Genomic DNA, 17,404 nt, shown 5'->3' on the forward strand with positions numbered 1-17,404 from the left:
GCCAAAATACTGTAGCGAGGGAATTGCAGGCTTTTAACCCATCCAACAACAATGAAGGAATTCAAATTCAAGACAGTATATGATTTGGAGGTGAATTTGTGGGTGATGGTGTTCCCATCAATTTTCTGGCCTTGTCCTTTGAGCTGGTAAAAGATTTGTAAGGTGATGTCCAAGGATACTACCATTTAATTTTACATTGCCAAGAAAGAATGAACTAAAAGCTGTAATTTCTGGCTGTTCTGCAAATAAGATTGGAGCTGCAAACTTTCCTTGAGTAGGACATTAACTTCTGACGCATTGATGGAGTGTGAGTCAAGGATGTTGGTTTGTAGTGACCTAGTCATAAATGTCTAGCCAACGGTCATGTATTGGCAGTATTCTAACAGTAGCAAAACATCATTGAATTGCTCTTACAATTTAAAACAGACTCTTGTGCAGTCTTCAATTACAGGGAAGTTATAACTGGAACAAATGTAATTGTGGTGTTTTTCTTCCTGCTTTTAAAATTTATTTTTCCCCATTACCACAACATCTTACTCAGCCATTCGATACAAGTTCTGAGCCACATCTAGTATTAAACTACATATGAGAATGCTTGTTTTAAGCTGCTTAAAGATCTCACTTTCACTCCAATTCCGATCTAATGAGTTAAATGAGCCAGCGAATAACAAAGGGAGGAACTGCAGCTGACATCCTAGTTTGCATTCCAACACTACCTGGACATGCAAATTTCTTTTAATTAACCAATACCTAACTAAAAGAAATATGACAATAAATCAATTCCTGAGGAAGTTAAATGTACTTTTGTTGATTAGTTTTCCTATTTTTCGGACTGAATTGTACATTTAGGTACACACATTGGATTCTAACCACTGCATTGTGCTGGTTAGGCAAATGCTGATTCAGTCTGGTGGAAGCAGATTTTCTTCCCTTAAGGACATAGGAGTTAACAGATAAATAACTGTGATGTTTCTTTAATAAATAAGAATGTGTTACATTTCTTTATAAATTATTTTGCTGTAATCTTGATTGTAAAGAATTAATCTCTACCTATTAAGTAAAATTGTGGAAACAAAAATATGCTTGATGATTTGTCATTTCAGAACACAATAAACAGAGAGATGCTGTTGCATGTTTATTCATCGAGTTGCTGGCAGCTGATGTGAATGAAGTATTTGCTCCTTGGGTATATGTGTAACGCCATGATTGGGAACCTTGCCACTAAAAACATAGTTTAAAAAAATCACACAACACCAGGTTATAGTCCAACAGGTTTATTTGGAAGTACGAGCTTTTGGAGCGCTGCTCCTTCATCAGGTGGAGCAGGATCATAGGACACAGAATTTATTGCAAAAGATCATAATGTCATTCAATTAATGCAATATGTTGAACAAACCTAGATTGCTGTTAAGTCTTTCATCTTTTAGAATGGATTGCAGGTTTTCATAGAGTCATAGAGATGTACAGCATGGAAACAGACCCTTCAGTCCAACCTGTCCATGCCGACTAGATATCCCAATCCAATCTAGTTCCACCTGCCAGCACCCAGCCCATATCCCTCTAAACCCTTCCTATTCATAGACCCATCCAAATGCCTCTTAAATGTTGCAACTGTACCAGCCTCCACCACTGCTCATTTTTGGGATGGAACTGTACTCCTATGGTGAATGCTGTTGCAAAAGCAACTGTTACTGCTAATCTATCTCTGATGTTGGGAAATGGTAGGACTCTGGGATTAATAGTCATTGTGTAGTCTGTTCAAGTCGAGAGATCGCATCTTCCTGAACAGCTGCCTGCAGTAAAGTCAAAGCTCCCCTTTGATGGCTGCAGTTACAACGATATTTGTGGTCATTCATGTTCACTGCACATGATTGAGTATGTAAATCCCAGAACTTTTTTCAAGTCACATTCCTGAGATAACCTAAGCTTTTATAAGAAAAGGTGACATCTCAGCTCAAGTCAGTGCATTAAAGGTATGAGGTTAGAGTCTGTTTGTATTCCAACCTTGAGTGAAACTGGTTCTATTTCCAAAGTAGGAATTTATAAAATGTCACATGGATTGATTGCCTACAGATTGTGTGCTTTTTGAACAAAATAGAATGTATCTGCAAATACAATTCTGCAAATGTCAATCCATGTGACATTTTATAAATTGCTACTTTGGAAACTGAACCAATCTGACTCAAGGTTGAAATACATGGACTCTAACCCCACACCTTTAATGCACAATATGGGATTTACATATAAATGAATCGAAACCTGCAACCCCTTTCTAAAAGATAAAACAGGGAACAGCAATCTAGGTTTGCTCAATATATCACATCAGTTGTATGACAGTATGATCTTTTGATGTAAATTCTGTGTCCTATGATCCTGTTCCACTAGCTACCTGATGAAGGAGCAGCGCTCTGAAAGCTCATATTTCCAAATAAATCTGTTGGACTGTAACCTGGTGTTGTATGATTTTTAACTGAGAAAGTGAGGACTGCAGATTCTGGAGATCAAAGTTGAAAGGTGTGGTGCCAGAAAAGCACAGATCGGCAGCATCCAATTTTTAACTTTGTCCACCCCAGTCCAACACTGGCACCTCCACATTATAACACAAAACATCGACAAAGGTATCTGCAATGTTATTCTGGAATCCCATGTAAGAAATCGTGATGTATCTAAATAGTCAGTTGATTTTTTTTAAACACATTCTCCCCATGTCTGTGTGGGTTTCCTCCGGGTGCTCCGGTTTCCCCCCACAGTCCAAAAATGTGCAGGTTAGGTGGATTGGCCATGCTAAATTGCCCATAGTGTTAGGTGAAGGGGTAAAATGTAGGGGAATGGGTCTGGGTGGGTTGCACTTCGGCGGGTCGGTGTGGACTTGTTGGGACGAAGGGCCTGTTTCCACATTGTAAGTAATCTAATCTAAAAAAATCTAAATAATCGGGTGAAACTGTGCATGCCACTGCTTCTGCTTTAAATGTTGAGCAGGTAGAAAGAAGATTACAGTAAAATGTAACTGAAGTACAAAGCGCTTTTGGCGAGATTATGAAAGTCAGAATCCTACAGCACGGGGACAGGCCCTTTGGCCCAAACTGGTCAATGCTGACCAAAATGTCCCTCTACACTAACCCCCATTTCCCTGTACTTGGCCCATATCCTTCCTATCCATGTATTTGTCCAAATGCCTTATAAAATGTTGTTATAGTACCTGCCTCAACCACTTTCACTAGCAGCTCATTCCATATGCGTTCCACCCTCTGTGTAAAAAAGCTGCCCCTCAGGTTCCCTTTTATTCTTTCCCCTCTAACCTTAAACTGATGCCCTCTAGTCCTCAATTCCCTAACCCTGGTAAAAAGACTGAGTGCATTCACTGTTTCCATGCCTCTCATGATCTTATATACCTCTATAAGGTCCCCCCTCAGTCTCCTACACTCTAAAGAAAAAACTCCTAGTTCATCCAACCTCTCCCTATAACTCAGACCACCGAGTCCAGGTAACATTCTCGTAAATTTCTTCTGCACTCTTTCCAGTTTGATAACATCCTTCCTATACCAAAGTGACCAAAACCGAACACTGTACTCTACTGCGGCCTCACCAATGTCCTGTATAACTGCAACATAACTTCCCAACTTCTATACTCAATGCCCTGATTGACGAAGGCCAGTGTACCAGAAGCCGCCTTCACTACCCTGTCTACCTGCGACTCACTTTCACAGAACTGTGAACTCGAACTCCAAGATTCTTCTGCTCTCCTACACTCAAGGCCCTACCATTCACCATTAAACTCCTTCATTCTAGAGCAGCTTCAACCTGATAGTATTCTTAATGACATATTCTCAAACATAGCAAAGCCTATCATCTGTCCTGCCATTAGGATTGCTGATTGCATTTTTTTGGGTTCTCCAACATGTAACTTTTTTTTAGCCCAGACATTCCTTTCTTACTCCTCCCCCGGCATCTGTTTTCCATTCCCTAGTGTAGCTTCGATGTCTTCATTTAATTCCAAAGTGAAGCAAAGTTGCTTGACGCAGAATTCAGCAGGTCTCCCTATCATGCTGTGAAGCAAAGGGATCTTATTTGGCAGGAATCAAGACTCTGAAAAAATCTGTATGAAAACCATGACACTGCAGTAGTTCATAGTTCTTTTAGGTTTTGAATCATCTTCTCTTAGATTCTTTCACTGAACATTGTGGCTGAGCATCAGTCAATCCAGACAAACCAAATTGCAATAATAGATTAAACAAAAGGAAAGGAAAAGCTAAAATCTAGAAGAGAATCTGGGAACACTCTGGGATATATAAAAAACAGCACAAGGATAAGCTGTAGATATTGCACTCCATGCTAGATTTGATACGCGTTATGGTTTGTTAAAGTTGCTGCTTGAATGTTAACTTTCTTAGATTTGAAAAAGAACATTATATTAGGGTGATAGTAAGAAGTAAAGTAGCTGAAAGGACAGCTGATAGTAGCTGAAGATAATTAAACTATAAGCAGGTCAGTTTTACCTTTTGGGGGAAAGGGGGGCAGGGGGAAAACCATTAAACTCCTCCTCAAAGGTTATTCATGATTCAAGGTTTTAAATACATGAATTCTCTAAAAATACAAAACAAATCTTCCCTTTATTTACAAATACTGTTCAGCATCAACAAAACTCTCAGATAAATGCCTGATTACACAAGCTTTTGTCCTCATTGCGATACAGGTGAACAGTTCTTTTGATTTGAAATGAGCCATTGTATCTACCTTGAACAGTTTACAAAGTCATTTTGTAATGATTGTGAAAATGTTGCCATTGTTGAAATATTTTAATTAAAATATACACTTCATAAAAGCCAGAACTGAAACTGCTATTACATTCTCCATTTAAAAATGCACAAATGAGATAAACGTTGTATTATTTGTGATAACACTGTGATGTTGAATAGCAAAAGCACAAAACTGTGCTGAATATATCAAAGAATTGACTGGGAAAAAACATTGTGCACCTGGAATCTAAGCAGACAACATTAACCAATCATTTAATCAGTTAGTTTACTTGCCAAACAAATCAGGATATTCCAACAGAAATTAATGTAGCACATTTAACATAAAGTGGAAATACTTTAAGTTTCACATCAATTGCAAGATTCAGAAATTCCGAACGACAAGAATGTGTTATGACTTCTTATAAATTGAACATATGCTCTACAGTATAGTCGCTAAATTCTAAAAAGGGTCAGAGGATTTACAACAGTGGGTCATTGAAGAAGTGGTCCAATGAGTGAAGGATTCTGATTGCATGATGGCTTTCCTATTTAGTGGCTCACAGTTATATAACATTGACCTATTACTGCATACCCACACCCTTTAGTAAACTTAACATTTTGTAGTAATGCTTATTTCTGTGAAGACAGTACAGTGCCTAATGCTGCTTTCTTATTAAGATTGGAGTTGGATTATTGCAGATTTTCGAAGCACTCTCAACAGACTATGTCTTGTTTTATTTTTCTATGGTTGAAAGGGCCTTTCTAATAACTTTCATTTCTGTGATCAAAAGTATTAAATGACAACTCGGTTTTCTCACATTAAGCCATATATTGTTTATGATACAGAAGAGCACTCAGCCCATTGTGTCTGCATCAATTCTCTGTGAGAGTATTCCAAATCAATCCTTCATCACTGACTCTCTATAGCCATCACATCAGTTTGATTCCAATGTCTGTCCATTGTTCGCTACTTTTTCTGTGCTTTATGTACATACAAGCAGAATGGTGAACGGTTCCAATGATTTACGAGTGTCAATGCTGTACAACCAGTGGAAAGGCAGTCCGTCATCCATCAGCTCATAGAGCAAAGAAGATAACTAAACAAACTCGCCTCGGAAAGGAAGCGTGTTTGTACTTTGTTGCAACCAGCGGTAACACAGTCGAGAAAGGGGTATGTTCTCAGGGTCTTCAAATTCTAGGAATCCCAAGCGATTCAGGATCTCATAGACTCCAGCCTTGGCTGCGACCTAACAAAGGCAAACAAAGACGATGGTTTAATCAAGATTGCAAAACAAAAAATTATATGGGGAATGGAAGAAACCTGGGTTCTTGCAATTCAGACTGATTGTTGTACTGCAACATCTAGTGAGTAAAGAACAACTAACACGTGCAAAAAAAAATTGATATTATATTTAAAAATCAATACTTATAACAGCCCAGCATTAATTCAAACAAGTCATCACAGTACAATCGACAACGATGGAAACCAGGAGGTAACCGGTACCCCATCAGTATGTTGAAAGGTACAGCATATACGTATTCTGTCTCTGGACGATATTTACCTCACTAAAATCACTTTTATCCACTGCCAAATGAGCTCATTTAGTTCCAACAACATATACTGTAATTAAAAAAATGTCCATAGGTCTGACCATCATTAATCAAAGATGACAGTGGAAATCTGGCTCTCTTATGTTTTGGTTGGTAAAGTAGTTGAAGTCAGTGCTGGTATTATGATTACCGTCTTATGTAACATCTATGAAAGGGATAATTCTTAAAGACATTTCCCATACTTCTACCACCCCCAAGAATACCAAAGACATTTTCTTTAAATTACGAGTAGTGGAAGAAGATTAGAAAACAGGAGTCAAAAAATGAAAATAAATTTGAGTGTTCTTCTTCTCCAGGAAATGCCTAGCCATCCTTCACCTACTCCAAGATAACCTGCAAGTTTCACATATAAGATTTACCCGAGTGCCATTTTCTGTGCTGGCGAACTGATTTTTTTTCATTTGTGACGTCCACATACCAATTCCATTGGCCTAGTGAACATAGTGTTAAATTGGTCTAGTAACCCCCACCCCAGGGGCACATTTTGACATGGGTTCAAATCCCACCACATCAGCTGGTATAATTTAAATTCCATTTATAAAATCTTACATTGGAAGCTGTTATTAGTACTGTGACCATGAAACTAGCATTAACTGTCTTAAAAAAACCCATCAGGTTCATTAATTTTCTTTAATGATGGGAAATTTGCTATCCCACGTGACTCCAGACTCTCAAAAATGTGCCGGACCCTGTCACACAGTGACAGTGTTGGGTTATTCACACAGTTCAAAGGAAATTACGGATAGACCTTCCCAGCAATGGCACTAACCCAAGACAGAATAAATTACAAATAATTGTTTTGGAACTCTGGAGAAAAAAAGACCAAAACAACAGCACTTTAAAAAGGAGGAAGACAGACAAAGGCAGCAACCACATGGTCAGAGAAAGAAACCTACACTTCTGTCTGGTACAGCAGTGAATCGCATAGTTAGTGCATCTGCTGTTTGAGTTCAAGTATCTCTGGACATCGGAGCGCATCTAGGAAAAATTAACAAACAGCAAAATTCATGGTTGACCTTGGAGGAATCTGTTGGGGAGAGCTCACAGCACAGGAGCAGATAAGTACAAAGTTTATAAGTGTAACTTTGCTGTAAATCTACAATAGTGAGCAGAGTGTGTGCTTTCTTAATTATATGTTTTATATAAATAGCCTGGAGCAGTGTTTTTAGAGCTGTAAGACCGGGCTATTTTCTGAGTCTGATTGTGAAGGAGCAAAAGATGGCCTTTTGTAGAGTGATGTGCTCTTCCTGTCGGATGTGGGAGATTAGGGAGAGTTTCCATATTACTGATGATCATGTCTGCAGGAAGTGTGTTTCATTGCAAATCCTATCACATTGCATGGATCAGTTGGAGCGGCAGTTAGAGGCAATAAAATGTTCTCAAAGAGGAGAGGGACCAGCAGGAGATTGTTGTACACATTGGAACAGATGACATAGGAAGGGAAAAGGACAAGATTCTGAGAAGAGAATATAAAAAGTTAGGCAGGAATTTAAAAAGGAGGACCTCGAGGGTAGTAATATCTGGATTACTGCCGGTGCTACAAGCTAGTGAGGCTAGGAATAGGAGGGTAGAGCAGATGAATGCATGGCTGAGGAGCTGGTGCAGGGGAGAAGGGTTCACATTTTTGGATCGTTGGAATATCTTTTGGAGTAGAAGTGACCTGTACAAGAAAGACAGATTGCATCTGAACTGGAAGGGGACTAACATACTGGCAGGGAAATATGCTAGAGCTGCTCGGAAGGATTTAAACTAATAAGGTGGGGGGGTGGGACCCAGGGAGATAGTGAGAAAAGAGATCAATCTGAGACTGGTACAGTTGGGAAAATAAGCAAGTCAAACAAACAGGGCAGGCACGGACAAAGCAGAGAACAAGGTAGGGCTGATAAATTAAACTGCATTTATTTCAATGTAAGGGGCCTAACAGGGAAGGCAGATGAACTTAGGGCATGGTTAGGAACATGAGACTGGCATATCATGGCAATTACAAAAACATGGCTCAGGGATGGGCAGGACTGGCAGCTTAATGTTCCAGGATGCAAATGCTACAGGAAGGATAGAAAGGGAGGAGGGGGAGTGGCTTTTTTGATAAGGGTTAGCATTACAGCTGTACTTAGGAATGAAATTCATGGGAATACAACCAGGGAAGTTATTTGGGTGGAAGTAAGAAATAAGAAATATCACTTTATTGGGATTGTATTACAGACTCCTCCCAAGAGTCAGCGGGAAATTGAGAAACAAATCTGTGAGAATAATAGGATGGTTATGTTGGGGGATTTTAACTTTCCAAACATAGACTGGGACTGCCATAGTGTTAAGCGGTTAGATGGAGAAGAATTTGTTAAGTGTGTACAAGACAATTTTCTGATTCAATATGTGAATGTACCTACTGGAGAAGGTGCAAAACTTGACCTACTCTTGGGAAATAAGGCAAGGGGGGTCAGTGGGGGAGCACTTTGGGGCCAGGGACCATATTCTGTTAGTTTTAAAATAGAGATCTAAAAGCTGAAGTTCTAAATTGGAGGAAGGCCAATTTTGACAGTATTAGGCAAGAACTTTCAGAAGTTGATGGGGGCAGATGTTTGGCGGTAAAGGGATGGCTGGAAAATGGGACGGTTTCAAAAATGAGATAATGAGAGTCCAGAGACAGTATATTCCTGTTCAGGTGAAAGGCAAGGCTGCTAAGGTATTGGGAATGCTGGATGACGAGAGAAATTGAGATTTTGGTTACGAAAAAGAAGGAAGCATATGTCAGGTATAGACAGCCGAGATCGAATGAATTCTTAGAGTATAAAGGCAGTGGGAATATACTTAACAGGGAAATCAGGAGGGGCAAAAAGGGGACATGAGATAGCTTTGGCAAGTAGGGTTAAGAAGAATTCAAAGGGTTTTTATAAATACATTAAGGACAAAAGGGTAACTAGAGAGAGAACAGGGCCCCTCAAAGATCAGCAAAGCAGCCTATGTGTGGAACTGCAGGAGATGGGGAGCTACTAAACGAGTATTCTGCATCAGTGTTTACTGTGGAGAAGGACATGGAAGATATAGAATGTGGGGAAATAGATGGTGACATCTTGAAAAATGTCCATATTACAGAGGAGGTGGTGTTGGATGTTTTAAAACACAAACTGACAGAGGTCTTCTCGGACATCTTCAACCTCTCTCTGTAGCAGGCCACTGTCCCTGCCTGTTTCAAGAGGGCCAACATCATCCCTCCCTAAGAAGGATCATGCAGCATATCTCAATGATTACCACCCAGTGGCCCTAACTTTGGTGGTCATGAAGTGCTTTGAAAGGCTGGTCATGGCATTAATCAACTCCAGCCTCCCCACTACTCTTGACCCACTCCAATTTGCCTATCGGACCAACAGATCCACAGCAGATGCCATATCACTTGCCCTTCACTCCTCCCTAGAACATCTTGACACCAAGAACAGCTACGTAAGAATCCTACTCATTGACTACGGTTCAGCCATCAACACTATTATCCCCTTGAAACTGATTACTAAACTTAGTGATCTCGGACTAAGCCCCACTCTCTGCAACTGGAGCCTTAATTTCCTGACCCACAGGTCACAATCAGTGAAGACTGGGGACAATATTTCATCCTTACTGACACTCAACACTGGAGCCCCCCAGGGGTGCGTACTCAGCCCTCTACTGTACTCACTGTATACCCATGACTGCATGGCATACCAGACTAATGCCATTTACAAGTTCGCTGATAACACCACCATAGTCGGTTGAATCTCAGATGGTGACTAAACAGATTACAGACGGGAGGTGGAAGACTTGGAAAAATGATGCGCTGAGAACAACCTAGCTCTCAATGCCGGCAAAACCAAGGAACTCATTATTGACTTTTGGTGGGATGTTATTCATGCACCCCCCCTACACATTAACAGCACAGAGGTGGAACGAGTGGAGAGTGTCAAGCCTCTGGGAGTGGTCATCCACAACAAGCTTTCTTGGACTCTATGTGGATGCACTGGTTACAAAGGCCCAACAACGTCTCTTCTTCCTCAGGCAGCTGAGGAAATTTGGCATGACGGCGAATACCCTTGCCAATTTTTATAGGTGCATTCTGCCTGGATGTATCACTACCTGATATGGCAACTGTACCATTCAAGATCGGAGATGGTTACAAAGAGTGGTGAACTCAGCCCAGACAGTCACAAAGGCCAACCTCCCATCTATAGAATCCATTCATCAGGCCCGCTGTCAAGGACAGGCCACCAGCATTCTCAAAGATCCATCCTACTCTGGCAATGTTTTTCTACAATCTCTACCATCAGGGAGAAGATGCAGAAGCCTGAACACATGCACTAGCTGGTTTTGAAAGTTTCTACCCTATTGTTGTTAGAATACTGGGCTTACAAACTCTTAACATTTGCCTGTACCTGTGTTTTTGTTTTTACTGCTGTTTACCTATTATTTACTTATCTATGTTATATAACTATGTGATCTGCCTGTATTGATCACAAGACAAAGCTCTTCACTCTACCTTGGTACACGTGACAATAAAAAAATTCAATTCAATTCAACATAAAGGTGAATAAGTCGGACCTGATTAGAAATACCCTAGAACTCTGTGGGAAGCTAGGGAAGTGACTGCTGGGCCCCTTGCCAAGATATTTGTATCATCGATAATGACAAGTGAGGTTCCAGAAGACTGAAGGTTGGCTAATATGGTACCACTGTTTAAGAAAGGTGGTAAGGAAAAGCCAGAGAACTATAGATTGGTGAGCCTGACATCAGCGGTGGGCAAGTTGATGAGATTACTTACAGTGTGGAAACACTGTTATAGGGAATCCTGAGGGATAGGATTTACATGTATTCGGAAAGGCAAAGACTGGTTAGGGATATGCTTTGTGCATGGGAAGTCATGTCTCAAGAAGTTGATTGAGTTTTTTCAAGAAGTAATGTAGTGGATTGATGAGGGCAGAGCAGTGGATATGATCTATATGGACTTCAGTAAGGCCTTTGACAAGATTCCTCATGGTAGACTAGTTAGCAAGGTTAGATCTCATGCAATACAGGGAGAACTAGCCATTTGGATAAGAATGGCTTAAAGGTAGAAGACAGAGGGTGATGGTGGAGAGTTGCCTTTCAGACTGGAGGATTGTGACCAGTGGTGCGCCACATGGATCAGTGCTCAGTCCATTGCTTTTCATCATTTATATAAATGATTTGGATGTCTGCATAGGAGGTATAATTAGTAAGTTTGCAGATGACACCAAAATTGAAGGTGTAGTGGACAGCGAAGAAGGTTACCTCAGAGGTAAAGTGGGATCTTGATCAGATGGGCCAATGGGCTGAGGAGTGGCAGATGGAGTTTAATTTAGATAAATGTGAGGTGCTACATTTTGGAAAGGGACATCAGAGCAGGACTTATACATTTAATGGTAAGGTCCTGGGGAGTGTTGCTGGACAAAGAGACCTTGGAGTGCAGACTCATAGCTCCTTAAAGGTGGAGTGGCAGGTAGGTAGGATAGTGAAGGCAGCATTTGGTATGCTTTCCTTTATTGGTAAGAGAATTGAGTGTTGGAGTTGGGAGATCATGTTGTGGCTGTACAGAACATTGGTTTGGCCGCTTCTGGAATATTGTGTCCAATTCTGGTCTCCCTTGTATTAGACGTTTTGTGAAGAAGTAATGTAGAGGATTCTATCAGAAGGATGCTGTGAAAATTGAAAGGGTTCAGAAAAGATTTACAAGGATGTTGCCAGGTTTGGAGGATTTCAGCTGTAGGGAGCAGCTGAGTGGGCTGGGGTTGCTTTCCCTGAAGTGTTGGAGGCTGAGGGGTGTCCTTATCAAGTTTATAAAATCATGAGAACATGGATAGGGTAAATTGATATGGTCTTTTCCCTAGGGTATGCGAGTCCAGAACTAGAGGACATAGGTTTAGGGTGAGAGGGAGAAGATTTTAAAAGGGACCTTAGGGGCAACGTTTTCATGCAGAGGGTGGTGCATGTATGAAATGAGCTGCCAGAGGAAGTGGTGGAGTCTGGTACAATTACAACATTTAAAAGGCATCTGGATGGGTATATAAATAGGAAAGGTTTAGAGGGATATGGGCCAAGTGCTGGCAAATGAGACTAGATTAGGTTGGGATATCTGCTCTGCATAGATGAGTTGGACTGAAGTGTCTGTTTCCATGCTGTACATCTCTATGACTCTAATTATATGACAGAATGTGGAATGTTTGGAACTGACCTTATTCCTGTTAGGATGGGAGACAGGATATGTAATTGCTGAATATAACCTGTTTCTATCACTATAAATTATCAGCAAAAGGCTTATTTAAAATTATTATCATCAGCAAGAAAATCTAATGTATCTTAAACTTTGCATGTAACAAAGGAACAATTTTGCTTTATTCATTCACAGGATGTCGGTGTTGCTGGCTAGGTCAATATTTATTGTCCAGCCCTAATTGTCCAGAGAGTAGTTTACAGTCAACTGCATTGCTGTGGGTCTGGAGTCACATGTAGGCAAAATCACGGTAATGATGGCAGTTTCCTTCCCAAAGGACATTAATGAACCGGTTGGGTTTTCCCTCACAATTGACAATGATTTCATGGTCATCATCAGACTCCTAATTCCAGGTTTTATTAAATTTAAAATCCACCATGGTATGTTTTGAACCTGGAACATTACTTGAGTGTTTGGATTAGTGGTTAGCACTGCTGCCTCACAGCACCAGAGACCCGGGTTCAATTCCTGCCTCAGGCGACTGACTGTGTGGAGTTTGCACGTTCTCCCCGTGTCTGCGTGGGTTTCCTCCGGGTAATCCGGTTTCCTCCCACAGTCCAATGATGTACAGGTCAAGTGAATTGGCCATGCTAAATTGCCCATAGTGTTAGGTAAGGGGTAAATGTAAGGGTATGGGTGGATTGCGCTTCGGCGGGGCGGTGTGGACTTGTTGGGCCGAAGGGCCTGTTTCCACACTGTAAGTAATCTAATCTAATCTAATTTAATCTAATCTCCTCTTTGCTGAATAGTTAGAAATAAGCAAAGTATTTGCAGAGACTTCAAAGACTATGAAAGTGGTGGACAGCTGAAAGATGGCTTGACCTTGATGCAGTTGGATAACATATGTCATTAGGCAGTTGCAGAGAGAAAATAGTGGATGTGTGAGGATGAGGCAAGATAGAGGAGTGTGACAAACCATGAGAACAGATCTCCCAGCAGGAGCAGCTACAAGATGCAGCAACATTATCTTAAATCAAAACCAAAGCTCAAAAAATTATTTTATGATGCGTAGTGTCCACAGGGATCTTCATACGAAGAAATATAGGCACATTGCCTCCTATTTGCTGTTTCTCATGGTGGCACATGCCTACAATTTAACAATAAGCATAGCTAGCACAGCCCATTCACTATGTGACACTTTTGTGGACCACTGTGTTTTTGTGCCAGATTAGCTATGGTTATCATTTGCCTAACAGTGGCAGATACCAAGTAAATTAAAAGGCACATTGCCCAGATAGCAAACATTGTATTCCTAGTCCTTTCCTCCCCTACATCCGCACAATCCATTTACATCCAAACATTAAAGGAATGGTTGATAAAATGTAATATCAACTTTTTGTGCTTATGTTCAAGCAGACCATATTTGTTCATTCATAAACATTTACGCCATATGAGACAAGGTAGCCCATTTGACTGGCACAAAATCGACATTCAGTTGCTCCACCACCAAAGCTCAGTAGCAGCAGTGTATACTGTTGAGATTGTATGAGATCAGCCAGGTGGACCTCATAGAATATGAGTTCCCTGATTGGACTAGATGAACAGTCCCAATCAGGGAGCCTTGGCTGACAGATATAAACAGGAGAGAATCTGAGGTTCTGTTCAGTCTGAGAGCTGACTCTGAAGGAACTGGATCAGTGTCAAGGAGTCTCCATGTGTAAATAAAGGGTGACTGGGTGACGGGATACTAGCCTCTGAGGACTTATTTCAGTGGCGACAAGAGAAAAGCAGGCCCCTGAAGAGATTTGTTTGTAACAGTTTGACTTTGAGTTGGAATACGCATTTCTGGCATTGTGCCATTTCGATTCATTTGATCCTGCTGTGGAAGACTGGGCCTTATGTGTGAAAAGACTGCATTATTTTTTTCCGGGCAAATGACAGAGGGACAAATGAAAAGCAACAAGTAATTTCCTGACAACTTGTAGACTCACACCATTTTCCATTACAAGAAGTGTAACTTTCCCTTCGGCACCAGATACAAAAACCATTCAAAAGTTGACAGATTTAGTTAAGGTATATTATGACCGAAGCGTCCTCTAAACCTCAGATGCTATTGGGTTTACTCAGCAATTTGAGAACGAGGGGAACATTTACGGGATTTTTGCCTAGGTTATGATGACTGGCAGAGGCACATGACTGTGGTTTAACCCTTAATGAGATGCTGAGAGACCGTTTGATATGTGGAATTAATGATGCAACCATGCAGAAGCGCCTAATAGCTGAAACCCAATTAGACTTCAAACAGGTGCTACAGCTGGCTTTATCATTGGAAAATGCAGCAAACGGAGCATATGAGTTGCAGGGTATTCCACTGGAAGTGGACACCCTTGCCAGTCCGACTGACCTTAGGAACACCACTTCAAGGCAACTGCATAGCCTCACTGAGGATAAATCCAAGAGAGGAACTCTAGGTCAGCCCGCAGAAAAATCCCAAAACAAAGCCAAGCCTCAGCCAAATGATTAACATTTTTTTTCAGCATTCAGGCTGGCAGTTCACCATAGTTGCTGCTGATATGCAGACCCAAGACAGCAAATGAGTCCCACTAGACCTAAACTCATAGGTTAGAATCCAGGAGAGTTCACACCCTGAAGTTTATTTATTACAGAGGTTGTACAAGCAGCAATTCCGAAAAGTCTGGTTTGGATGGGTTTTAAGGCCAATTTGGTTATAACTAACATATATTGCCTCAAGTAAAAGGCTTTTAAGTTTTTGAACAAAACACTTGTACAATGAAAGGGGAGCGGCCAGTTCTCCCAGCTCAGCATTTCTCTGGCTGTCTGGCTATTCACTGAAAGCAGCCTGGCAGTTTATGGCTGCTGGTCCAAAAAAACAGCTACATGGAAGAGGGTGTTCCATGCTGCCATCTCTCTCTCTCTCTCTTATAAGACCCTGTGTTTGATTTTACCTTTTGTGTCAAGGGGTGTTTATGGGGATTGTTGCAAATATTGGGAACAGCATCATTAAGTTGATATAATCTGTTGGATTTTCAGATAGGTTAAGTTATTCTGTATTCTGTTCTGTGCTTCATTCGGTAATAAATTCTGTTTTGTTTAAAACTAAATGGTTTGACCAGTTGCACTCCTCCTGGACAATGCACTTTACACCTGCTTAAAACAATTACCAAAGTTCGGGTCTGGGCTACTTTCTTGAAATGTTTTGAGGGGGTCTGGCTTGATCTACAACAAACATCTGATTAAATGGTCATCTGGTTCTCATGGAGATCAATATCAGCCATTTCAATGATTGCAGAAGCAGTCTTTAACAAAATTTGTTCAGGATTCCAACCCTTGAAATTGGCTAGACTAAGAACCTATATTGGGGAACCTTTACAGATTATGGGTACAACTTCAGTTCTGGTCTCTTATGAGGAGCAGCTGGTTCAGTTGTCACTGATCGCAATAAAAGACGCGGGACTAATATTTTTCAATTAGAAAATGGCTGCCTTAGTGAAATCCTAATTAAAACCCAGAGGTTTTTCGGAAAGCGACTATCAAAGGAGCTAAGGCCATTTTGCATGTTGATCAGGAAGCAATTCCATGCTTAAAGACAAAAGTAGAGGCAGAAATCCAAAGGCTGGATAGCGAAGGAATCAAACTAGTCCAGTTTGTGAAATGGGCAGCACCAGTTGTACCGATTATGAAGCTCGATGGGTCAGTTTGCCGTTTTAGGGATTTTAAACAAACAGTAAACCGCTTTTCAGGGCTGGATAATTATCCAAACCTTCGCATAGAGGATTTATATGCAAAGCTGGCAGGGAGGTAGTCCTTCATGAAACTAGACATGAGTCATACGTACTTGCAATAGAGGTTAGATGAAGCTTCCCAAAAGTATGCTACAATTAATACTCATAAGGGTTTGTACCAATATACAAGACTGCAATTTGGGGTATCGACCAGTTTTTCAGTGGACCGTGGAGAACATTTTACAATGTCTACTCCAGTCACCATTTATCTAGACGATGTGCTAATAACAGGGAAGACCTTGTTTCTTCCAGGTGGGAGTATGTCTTAGAAGAAAAGTGTGTGTTTCAGGCACCCCAAGTGGCTGACTTGGCTTACACAGTTGACAAGACCGGGTTACATCAGTTGGAAGATAAAGTGAAGATGATCAAAGGTGCTGCAGCTCCCAAGTCAGTAGCAGGGCTGGTGAACTATTATGGAAAGTTCATACACAACCTGGTCTCCATCCTGGCACTTTTGCATCAAATTTTAAAAAGGGTCAGGCTTGAAAATGCTCACCTAATCAAGCCATAGCCCTCATGGAAATGAAGTAACAGCTATCATGCTCTGAGGTGTTGGCACACTTTCATCCAAAGCAAGATCTCATATTGACATGTGATGCCTCCCTGTACAGTACTGGGCAAGTACTAGCTCATAGGTAGCCCAATGGAGAGGAATGCATCCAGTACATTGGCTAATGCAGAGCGTAAATGCACCCAGATAGAGAAGAAAGGTTTGGTGGTCATATTTGGAGTCAGGAAGTCCAACCAATACCTTGACAGACGTTAACTTTTAATTATAATGGACCACAAACCCATACTAGGTTTATTTAAAGAGGACAAGGCAGTGCCACCCATAGCTTCAGGTCAAATTCAGCAATGCATATAATTACAAGTTGGTACACCATCCGGGAGGCCAAGTAGCAAATGCGGATGCACTGAGCCACCTCCTGCTGGCAAATACACCTCTGGTGGTGCCACCACTGAAACAGTCCATAATGCTTTTAACTTTTCTGGAGACACTTCCAGTCACAGCTGACAATATCAGATGTTAAACACAGGAAGATCCAGTCCTGGCAAAACTGAAA

General features: G+C 41.0%; 1 protein-coding gene across 2 annotated transcripts in view; it reads right to left on the bottom strand.

Moving 5' to 3' along the window:
* Positions 1–4,781: 4,781 nt before the first annotated feature.
* The window catches only part of LOC122541788 (paladin-like), a 246,748-nt gene continuing 234,125 nt past the window's right edge, over positions 4,782–17,404 (bottom strand). For both annotated transcript variants that reach the window (XM_043678764.2, XM_043678763.2), the window contains one exon: positions 4,782–5,983. In XM_043678764.2, coding sequence (XP_043534699.2) covers positions 5,834–5,983 — 150 coding nt within the window. In that variant the 3' untranslated portion in view covers positions 4,782–5,833. The remainder of the gene's footprint in view (positions 5,984–17,404) is intronic.

The sequence above is a fragment of the Chiloscyllium plagiosum genome, unplaced genomic scaffold (assembly GCF_037043375.1).
Source record: "Chiloscyllium plagiosum isolate Xiang-an unplaced genomic scaffold, Cpla_swu_hap1 HiC_scaffold_43, whole genome shotgun sequence".
Taxonomy (NCBI): Eukaryota; Metazoa; Chordata; class Chondrichthyes; order Orectolobiformes; family Hemiscylliidae; genus Chiloscyllium; species Chiloscyllium plagiosum.